We start from the raw sequence: 11,423 nt of genomic DNA, 5'->3' as shown, positions 1-11,423 counted from the left end.
AAAAGTGCAGACCGGTGGGTGAGGCTGGTTTTGTGGCGCCGGCTGACCTATTAACGAAAGAAAATAAACCAACAAGTAAGACTCAAGTTCACGATTCAAAGGGAAGAATGTCTGGTACATGTCATACCAGCCTGATAAGCTGCCAAGGCTGCAGCCACCTGGGCATTGAGTAATGCCTCTAGCTCAGCTTGAGTCATATGAATTTCGCCTTGTCCGTCACCACGGCCTCCACCACGTCCACCGCGTCCACCACGACGACCTCCACCACGTCCGTTCATGATTCTATAAGTATGGAAAGAGGTAACAAATTAACAGACCATTGCAGGCGAGTGTCAAGTATTGCTATAGCATTCACGGTTTTCGAGGTTCTAATACAACATTGACTAACAACGCGGGATTCCTTTTTCACACTAGTCGAGATTTACTGGGACTCACATGCACCTCACGTTTGTTATTATGTGTGCACCCATAATAATAACCTGATTTGCATGCTTATCTCAGTTCCTCCCTACTCATGTTAGAAGGTTTCCCCTAATTCATACAGTACGACCGTCGATATCACAACATAGCGCATGCAAACACAAGTAGAGTCCTACTCTTAAAACACGTAGTATAGACAGGTAGCATAGCAATTCATATCGTAACATCATATGTGCGTTCGAGTGTGATACCAATCATGAGTATATACTAACTATGCCCTACAATAGTAAACAAGAGACGAACCTTGCTGCCTGGAGCTGAGTGTCATGGTCCATGTCGTATCGGTATGTCGTATCAGTTCAGTTATAGTCTGGTTTTATAAAACATTTTTAAAACCAATTCACTATAACCAGTGGCTCTGATACCAAACTGTCACACCCCCAAAATTCCACCTAGGGAGTGTCCCTGTTAGGCGTGTGACGACTAGCAATGAGCCACCAATTACATTGAATCACAAGTTTGAAATAAAACTTCGTTATTTAAAGATACTAAAATCCCAACATACGTTATTCAAAACCATACGTTTAGCGGAAGCGTTAATGTAGCGTAATATAAACGTTATCCAAACAAACATAGTAAATAAAAGTCTGATAATATATCCCTCGAGCAACCATGACCACTCGCGCCCCCCAGCCAGCAAGTTCCTGCTTTCAAAGTACCTAAGGACCTGCGAGCATGTAACACACGTATCAGACAAAGCTGGCGAGTTCACAGTTTTAGAAAACGTTTGTTACCCGGTGTATGTAAAACAGTTTAATACCCAATGCAAGTAATATTGTTAATATCTCATTTCCAAACACGGACGGCTCACGGACTGCCCTTCCCACGTACTCCTATCTAGTACTGGGCCAGACTGGGTCATTAGTTCACCTCCGTCCTCTACAGGCACGGGGTGAGGGTGCCAAACCTAAGTAGCGCTACTAACTAATACCCGATGAGGGACTTACAAAAGATGATAGGTGAGAATATTAACCAATATACCCGTTTTTACCCAAAGACTTATCCCCCCATGGATTACCCACTGACTGTCCCCAACCACTGGGACGCATGCTCGAATGTAGTGAACTCACCTTGGTTTTGCCCGGTAAGATCGTTTACTCGATTAACAGTTGACCAAACACGCCCTAGGATGAGTACCAACCACAATCAATCTCACTTGCACACAATCACATATTTTACACAAAAGTTATTTATGCCCTTCTTACTCACATGATACACAGTTATCGCGCAAATAACACAGATAAGGTTCAAGTCGTGACCAAGCAATGCATCAACTTAATATTTCAGGTAATCACCTAGCATACAGTGGTCCTAGACCCATTACACTTCCGATTCACACTACACACATTTCGTACAAGTATTCCAATCATGGCATGTTTACAATTTCAGTTGACATAACAAATAATTTACATTCAGTTCCTATATTCGAATATTTACATCATATCATCATGGGCTCTACTAGCCCAGCTTTAGTTCGCGGCCCAAGATCTATTTCCCAGGCCCAACCTACACATTACGCTTATGAATATATATATATGTGGCCCATGAATTGTTTTCAATATTAAACATGGATATAATATTTCAAAGTAATTCAGAAAGTGTACCCATCAATCATCATAATTGCCCTGCACATTTACAGTTCATGTTATCACTTTTACTAGTGGACCCCATTGCTTGAGAAGACTACACACATGTACATACATGGCCGCCAGTTTGTTTGATCACCACTCATTTATAGCTATTTATATATATATGGGGAATTCTTAGTTACAAGGAATTTGTCCACATGATCACTGACAAGGCATTTAAATCGGGTCCCACCAAGACATCAGCCCCTTTTTATCATCATATGTACAGTCTGTGGTTACAAGGAATCATCATTCATACCACCCTACAACTAACTAGTAATATCATGTCTACATCATGCACATCATCAGAACTAGACTATACACATTGACATAAATAGATTTATAATAGCAATATCATTAAATATGCACGCATGAATCAATTAAAAAAAGTGGTTTATACTAACCGAGGTATTTGATGGCGGCAGAATATTTCACGGGGGGTTTCTCCTGCCGACGCGAGCAATATAGAATGTAGGGTTTGCTTTAAGGTTTTTATCTAATACCCTAACCTACTGTGCATGTATATATAATATAAGGGTTTGGGTATAATATAAGGGTTTTGGGGTGGTTTGGGCTCTGACATAAGTGGGCTGCCGAGATGGGCCACATGTACACTACAAAACGTATTGGCATAGGTGGGCTGCCAAGATTAGGTTGAAACAAGTGATGTATCGGGCTCGGATGTGGGGATGCGGCCCAGTCGTTGTGCGACCCAAATGTCAAAATGTTATTTAATAATTTATCGTACAAGTCAATATAACAAGGTTATACGAATGGGACGTTTTAACACATAAGAGAAAGATAACGAGAAACAAAGATCAAAAGATAAAGCGTTACCGACCTTGAAAGTTCGGGTTGTCACAAGAACACTCTTAAAAACTCAACTCAACATGTTAAAAATCAAAGATCTGGTATGCCCTAATCCTAGACCAAAACACCAGTTCTAGCGAAGGTAAGTTCGAAAGATCTGGTATGCTCCAATCCTTTAGCTTTTTTTCGGTTCCATTGTTCAAACCATTTTATTTGTGCTTTTAAGTTTTATTTTGTTAAGTTACTAGTTTATAGACCCATGTATTACATGGGTTTGAGGATAGAAAATGAAAGTCTTTAAAATAATCATGGAGTTGATCGAATTCTTTAGGCAAATAAGTGTGTTTTCTATTTATATAAACTTAAATGAGTTTTTTAAAATATATATTATTGTTGAGGTTGGTTGTGTTTGAAGGATATCACGATTATAAGTTTTAAATTATTTTTTATATTTCATATTATTTCTTGCATCATGCATAATTAATATAAATTTTCATATGAATACAAATAACCCTAATATGAACTATACATACAAAATTAAAGAAAATATAACACTACTCATTTTAAATGATGCATTTACGAAGTAAGAATGTTGTTTTTTAATACAAAATAATTAGTATATTTTGTTTCAAATTAATATTTTCTAATTTTAAAAGTGTTATCAAAGTAGAAGATAGAATGTAATTAGTTAATGATCTAAGATTATATATTAAACATACACACACATATACACACATATATATATATATATATTGTTTATACATATGTTTAACATTTGTGAAAACGATAATAACAAATTATAAACGTGATGAGGTTTTAAATTTTTGGTTACGTCAAATAGTGACGGGTATATAAATTTTTGGTTATCTCATCTTCTTTTGATAAGTATGTTTTTATTTACTAAAGTAAAGATATTATACTAAAGTATAGGTAAGTAGATAATTAATATTAGTTATTAAGAATTAAGAATATTGAAGAGCTATATTCATGAATATAAGATTATTTCTAATATATATTAACTTCAACCATTTAATAATCTTTATATTAGTTTACTTATTATTTATTATATGGTTGAGGTAGCATGATAAATTGCCATATAGCATTTTGGTGAAATCCTTTGATATAAGAAAATGCCATGTGGCATTAAAGTTACTCTCTTCCTTTGATAAGTATGTTTTTATTTACTAAAGTAAAGATATTATACTAAAGTATAGGTAAGTAGATAATTAATATTAGTTATTAAGAATTAAGAATAATGAAGAGCTATATTCATGAATATAAGATTATTTCTAATATATATTAACTTCAACCATTTAATATTCTTTATATTAGTTTACTTATTATTTATTATATTGTTGAGGTAGCATGATAAATTGCCATATGGTATTTTGGTGAAATCATTTGATATAAGAAAATGCCATGTATCATTAAAGTTACTCTTTTATTAGTATTAGATATAATCATTTGAATGATTATTTTCTCAGAATACGTGCTAAAGGCTGCAATCGAAGGTTACAAACAATTACTGTATGAGGGGAAGGAGGTTTGATTTTGTTCTATCTTTGATTAAAACCCATAAGCTCTTTTTTATATATTCATAGTGTGTAATAAAGGATGTGGGTTAAATCAGACCTTGATGAAGTGTTAGATGCAACACATTCTAGCCTTTAGGTCCCTCGTTCGTATCCAAGGTATGTCCATGGTTGTAAAAATCCCGACTAGACACCGATTAATCCCTGATTAATCACCGATTAATCTTGATGAATTTCTGATTAATTACAATTAATCCTAATTATATACGATTAATCCCCGGTTAATCCCGATTAATCGCTAGTCCCCACCCCACTGGCCGACTAGCGACTAGCGATTTCTACAACCATCGGTATGTCCTTTTATACACTTTTTTTCCAGCGTTTTAATTGAACAACTATAATTTGCTTCTAAAACCACCAAAACTGGTGTTTTGGTCCATCGGTTATCACATATTTCTACAACTATGCGGACGCGATTTCGATTTCCACCCTTGCTATTCATTTAAATGTGTTCTAAGTCGGTTTTTATGCATTTTATTGCCCTCCAAATGCCACTTTTTCTGCACTTTTATGCTATAAAATGCTGTCAAAAGAATTGTTTATTATCTTTCTTTTAGCTTAATTATTTTAAAACGATTAAACATATATTATTACTTTGTCATTTAAAAGATGTTCCATTTCTTTATATTTCATTATCAGTTAAACCTTAAAAAATGTATAGTGATTCGTTGTTTGATAAAATTTGGTATGTAAAATTTCTAAAAACTACTCGTATTTTTACACGGGTTTTACGTATAGTTTTAACTAAAAGAACACATTGGGCATAATCGTTATTTCTTAAATTAAATAAAGGAAAAAAACACATCTAGGGCTTGACAGTATAACAAACCTTTACAGACTGGTTGTTTTAGCAGGTGAGACTGAGACAAAATATTTAAATCTTAAAATTATTCTTTAATCAACTCTAATTTGGACTTTACATAGCAGACTCATAACTCCACCTCTTCTAGAAGCATCTCAGCCGTCCGTCCGTACGTTCCTCCATCCACCACTCACCTTTGCCACTCCTCACCGTCGTCTCCGCCGTCATATTCTCCGGCCAATCTATCCTCATTCTCCAAACTCGGTTCGTGCATTTTCATTATTTCCGCACACGAACTTTCAAATCTATATAAAAGTTCTTCAATCCTCGATTTCTGTGCCCTAGGTTAACTTTTTTGCCTTTTGAATTCAAAATCGTTGAGCAATTTGAATGTCGGAGTCACCGAGCACAGATCTGTGTGAAATTTTTGCAGTTCTCGATTTCTGTGCCCTAGGTTACTTTTTTGCGTATTGAATTTCAAATTTGTTGAATGTCGGAGCTGTGAAGTTTTTGCAATCCTCGTTTTCTGTGCCCTAGGTTACTTTTTTTTGCTTATTGAAATTCAAAATCGTTGAGCAACTTGAATGTCGGAGCCACCGAGCACAGATCTGTGTGAAGTTTCTGCAGTTCTCGATTTCTGTGCCCTAGGTTACTGTTTTGCGTATTGAATTTCAAATTTGTTGAGCAATTAATGTGACATTTCTATAATCCTCGATTACTGTGCCCTAGCATACGTTTTTACTTATTGAATTTGAAAATCGTTGAGAAATTTGAATGTCTGAGCCACCTAGAGTCGTGAGTTCAGAAATGGATGTTGCTGAATCGGAATCACGACCGGTGCTAGGGCCTGCGGGGAACAAGACGAGATCGGTTGTGGAATTGCGTAAACCGGTTGCGAAACCTAGGAGTAAAGTAGGAAAACGGGAGGAAGTTAAGAAATCGTCGTCGTCTGTTGCTGTGACGGTCAATTTGTCGCTACATTCTAAGTCGATTACGCCTCCGCCGCCTTCGGTTTTGAGACGGAAGGATTGTAAGGTGCTGAAGTCGAATTTGTCGATGAATGCGTCGTGCTCGTCGGACGCTTCCTCTGATTCTTCGCACAGTCGAGCGTCTGTTGGGAGGATTAGTCGACGGAGTGTGACGCCGGTCCGTGGTAAGGAATCTGCTGGTTTGAGAAATGGAAAGGTTGAGAATGGTTTGAGAACAGTTTCGAAAGTAGGAAAAGTTGATAGTGGTTCAAGAGGTGAGAAAGTTGAAAATGTTGTGGAGATTGATGGTTCTTTGGAGGCTTCGGGTGATGCTTCGCTGGGACGGAAGAGATGTCCTTGGGTGACGGCTAACACTGGTATTATTCTATCTAAAACTGACAGTTCTTTTTAACTTGTTTAGCTATCGTTTATGTATTGCATTTTGAAGCTATTTGGGGGATTTATTGGGTACAGTCGTTATGTATTGAAAAAAAGGTTTATGAGATGTAGCTAAAATAGGGAAACGATGGCTATAAATGGAATTTACTGGTGTAAAGATTCAACCTATGTTATCTTATATAGTTGCAGTAAAGAAATTTTATTACCATACCTTTGTTTACTCAGTTAAGTTTTAGGTTGCAGATTACTTTTTGCTCATTATGAGATTGGAGAAGCTGTAGAGAATTTAAGTTGGGTAATTCACAAATAATTAAGTAAAGCTCAGCTTTAACATGCGACAACCACCACATCGTTAATTAGCTTCATTTGGTATAATGAAAGGTTATGAATAAAAGTCCCCGCTTATTTGTGCTTTCTTAGTTTCAGAGGTTCTGATTAATATTTAGATAGCCATCAATTATATCTGAGTTATTAACAAGGAGTATATCTCCCAATAAGTATTATCTTTATGATAGGAAGCATCTCCACGGTGACTTTTTTTTACTCATACTGATACCACTTTTTCTTCTTTTGTGTTATTTACCTTTCCTTTTTAATCATGATAACCACTTTTCATTTCTCGGTTCTTCATTTGCTGTTTGGTAAATAATTTTGCGAATGTCTACATGCTTAGTTGTTTGTTACATTGTACCTGGCTGTGCCTTAGTGTCATTTTGTACGTTATTCTGAACTAATAATGAAGCCACGTGTGGTATATGCTAAATAGATATACTCGTGTACGCTTGGTTTTAAAAAGCGAGAGGCGCACAAAAGCGACGAGGTCTAAAATTGAGGCGCGAAGCGCAAAGCGCAAAAGCGGTGGGCTTTTCGTACCCGAGGCGCAAGATGTTTATATAATTTTTTTTATATATCCCATACATATCCCATAGGTTTTTAGCTTCCTTTAACCAAAATATAGCTATAAGTAAGGCTTTTATACCATTTTAATTACATGTACAAGTCAAAAAACCCAAGGTACAACATTTTTATGCAGTAAAATGCCTAGGGTACATGAGGCGCGCGCCTCAGGCCAAAAAGCCCACAAAAAAACATAAAAAATGCGCTTTTTGGCACTTCCTGTAAAAACACAAGGCGAGAAGCAAAAAAGCCAAAGACCCTGCGCCTTGCTTTTTAAAACCCAGCGTGTACGTTAAATAAGGTGATCTGCTCTTAGGAATTCATGCAATTATTGCGGGCTGTTTCTAACAATTTCACAATAGTACCGGCTATTATGTTGTCAATTAAAAAATCTTCTACCAAACCCCTAATTTCATCATGGGTTGTTTGATCAGAGTGTGATTCCAGAAATATGGAGGAAAAATATTTTCTGTTTCTGGGACTTTTGTAGCACATATTGCAGGAAAGATTGCCTTTTTTTTTCTAATATAAAGACGAATAAGGATAGTCCCGCTTTTAATATCAAGCAGTAATCACTTGCTTCTGTTTATATAAAAACATCTAACATTTTATATTTTCCAGTTATCAATGTTTTACCCTATTTGTTGATCATTTTAATATCGCACTGACCAAGAAATGAATTTAATAAAGTTGGCATTTGTAAGTTAGGATTATATCTAATGCTTCAGAAAACAGTAATGTAGAAGAAATTATGTGACTTATATAGTCATCTTGTTTATAGTCTTTGCTGAAAATACTTACTATTTAAAGTTCTCAATCCATTACACAGATACATTTGTTGCAAGCCTACTTTTACGTCATTCGTGGCCAGTTGCATTAATAAGTGCACAGAGCAATTATATTTTCTTTTCAGCTGTTACTTGGCATATGTAGTTTGTTTTCTAGCTCTGTGCTTCTCTAAGACACGTATTAATCATAGCATTGTTAATCACATCATATAGTCAAATATTTTATTTATATTATTCCTCAAGCATACAGATTGGTGATCAGAAAATGGCACCAAATAAGCACAAAAACCCAGAAGATGATTAATCGTTCTTAAATCCTTCATGAAAATATTTTTATTTATTTATTTGTTAATTATTTATCTCTGCATATTTATTGAAGACTAAAAGACTTTAGTGAACTTGCATATCCTCTTCCTGATGAGGAGCCATATAGTATCTTTTTAATATTATACTTAACAAGATTTTTGAACTTCAGAAAACACCTTAAATTCTCTAAAGTCAACGTTTAGCTTCTTTTAGATATAGTAAGCTTTGAAGTCTTTTCCCATTATGTTTTGAGTCCAAATAGTAAACATTTGTTTTGTAATATATAGCCTCCTTTTTCAAAACCTACATTTGTTTCTAGGAGTTTTTTTGCAAGTAATTCACTGCTAATGGCGTCTTATTTCTTCGTTTCTTTTGAAGATCCTTGTTATGCTGTTTTTCATGATGAAGAATGGGGAGTCCCAGTACACGACAACAAGTATGGACCCAAAGACTTAATATGTTATTTATTTTTTTGAATAAAATACCGAATTATAATTCTAAATTTTTATTTTGAATTGAATGACAACTTTCAGGAAACTGTTTGAATTGCTCAGTTTATCAACCGCTTTGGCTGAGCTGACCTGGCCTGCAATCCTCAACAAAAGGCATTTATTCAGGTGGGCATGCCATTTTTTTCTATATATTTTTTTTGCAAGAAGAAAAATGAAACATATGAATTTCATTATAGTTATATTTTAACCTATGCTAATTCAAAATGAAATGTGACGTGTACGCAGGGAAGTGTTTCATGGATTTGACCCTGTTGCGGTCTCAAAATTGAATGATAAGAAGATAGCAACATCAGGAAACCCTGCAACTTCTCTTCTTTCAGAGGTGAAAATACGAGCCATTATTGAAAATGCTCGCCAAGTGTGCAAGGTATCTCTTGTTCTTGTTATCTGTTAACTATGTATTCGAGGTGCTAGTTTTAACCTGTTTTAGGGGTGTTGACAAGCCGAGCCGGCTTGTTCTGAATTAAGACGGCTTGAGTTCAGCTCGTTTCAGGTCTTAGGTTTATAGATTAGCTTGTGAGTAATTTTATAGGCTCGAGCTCAGCTCAGGCTTGGCTGTCTATTATATACATTTATTATATAGTTTCTTTATTTCTTTATTATGATTATACATAACTGCCATTTTCGTCCCTGTGTTTTGTTCACTTTTGCCATTTCAGGCCAATTTTAAAAAATGCACCAGTTTCCTTCCTAACCTCCCTAACATACTGGAAACGTGCCACTTCAGTCCAAAAATTTAAACCCAGTTAAGTCAGACAGGTTAAATGAAAGGTATTATTGTCAATTCATAAAATAAGGTGAAAATAAAAGATATATGAATTGACAATAATACCCTTTATTTAACTTGTCTGACTTAACTGGGTTTTAATTTTTGGACTAAAGTGGCACGTTTCCAGTATGTCAGGGAGGAGGGAGGAAACTGGTGCATTTTTTAAAATTGGCCTGAAATGACAAAAGTGAACAAACCACAGGGACGGAAATGGCAGTGAACTCTTTACTTATGCAGCTATATTTTATATTATATAGACAATATATTTACGTAACTAGTAGAGGCTCGTGAGTCTAGTTGAGCTTGAGATCTTTTAGGCTTGGCTCGCTTACATTCCTAACAAGACAGTTCAATTTGGGTCGTATCTTACTATACGTATTAATAACGTGTTAGACGAGCAAAATTGTCTTGATGCTTACAACGTTCTAAATCGTTTTATTTAAAAGAAATTGTATATTTTATCTTAATATTTTAGGTTTTTCTAATACATTAAAAGTAGTTGACAGCCCATTCTGTTTTAAGCCACAAAAAAAAAAATCGTTTTGATCCAAACCCATTGGACTCACTAGCTAACTCACCCATTGGACCCAAACGGGTAAGTCAATATACTAAGTAAAAAGTAAACGGGCCGAAGGCATCTGAAGTGCAATTATAATACATAAAATGTCCTAAATCGTTTTACCCAGAAAAACATTAGATTATCATTAAAATAGTATATTTGACAAAGTAAGTTATGGATTAAAGGTTTCAGAACCCATTACAACCTGTATGAAAAATACTCATTTTGGTCGGTTACCCAACCCGTTAATCATGTCACCTCTAATAGAAACGTATTATACTACAAATGCACTGGGTTTGATATTTCCACATGTGTTGACGATGCAGATAACTGATGAATTTGGGTCGTTTGACAAGTACATATGGGGTTTCATAAACCATAAGCCAATAGTGAACAAATTCCGTTACCCGCGTCAAGTACCAATCAAGACATCAAAAGCAGATTCAATAAGCAAAGACCTGGTCAAACGAGGCTTCCGAGGAGTGGGCCCTACAGTCGTTTACTCGTTTCTACAAGTGGCTGGGCTCACTAACGACCACCTCGTTAGTTGCTTCAGGTTCAATGAATGTGTAGACGCGGGACTTGCAAAGGGTGTAACAGACGATGGTCAAAACGGTAAACCTGAAGAGAGACGATCAGAGGATGGAAACGGGTTAGGGTTAACAAGGGTTATTGATGAATTACGTTTATCGGATGAGTAATATGTTGGTAGTCTTTTGTAGTGTTATGTGGAATATGGGAACAAGAGTATGTGTACAAATTGTTGTATTAACGGTGTTTTTAGGTTGTAGATTGAAAAGGCACATACATGAAAATGATGATGGTGACGATGATTGTTAGATATTATTCTTTACATCGTTTTGCATGTGCTTATGCATTTTGTATGTTATGGTTTTCCTACCACATTCTATGA

At 35.6% G+C, this 11,423-nt stretch overlaps 1 protein-coding gene across 1 annotated transcript; it reads left to right on the top strand.

Moving 5' to 3' along the window:
* Positions 1-5,367: 5,367 nt before the first annotated feature.
* Positions 5,368-11,423, top strand: LOC110873780. The gene is made up of 5 exons (XM_022122774.2): positions 5,368-6,657; positions 9,049-9,106; positions 9,204-9,287; positions 9,408-9,549; positions 10,837-11,423. The coding sequence occupies exons 1-5, from the start codon at positions 6,087-6,089 to the stop codon at positions 11,209-11,211; spliced, it is 1,230 nt and encodes a 409-aa protein (XP_021978466.1). The 5' UTR covers positions 5,368-6,086; the 3' UTR covers positions 11,212-11,423.

The sequence above is a fragment of the Helianthus annuus genome, chromosome 8 (assembly GCF_002127325.2).
Source record: "Helianthus annuus cultivar XRQ/B chromosome 8, HanXRQr2.0-SUNRISE, whole genome shotgun sequence".
NCBI classification, from domain to species: domain Eukaryota; kingdom Viridiplantae; phylum Streptophyta; class Magnoliopsida; order Asterales; family Asteraceae; genus Helianthus; species Helianthus annuus.
The sequence above is the reverse complement of the archived record's forward strand: the minus strand, read 5'-3'. Positions and strand labels throughout refer to the sequence as shown.

Coding starts and splice junctions, on each gene's coding strand:
- LOC110873780 (XM_022122774.2), top strand. CDS start 6,087: ATGTCTGAGCCACCTAGAGTCGTGAGTTCAGAAATGGATGTTGCTGAA. Junction 9,288..9,407: donor AACAAAAGGCATTTATTCAG/GTGGGCATGCCA, acceptor ACGTGTACGCAG/GGAAGTGTTTCATGGATTTG. Junction 9,550..10,836: donor ATGCTCGCCAAGTGTGCAAG/GTATCTCTTGTT, acceptor TTGACGATGCAG/ATAACTGATGAATTTGGGTC.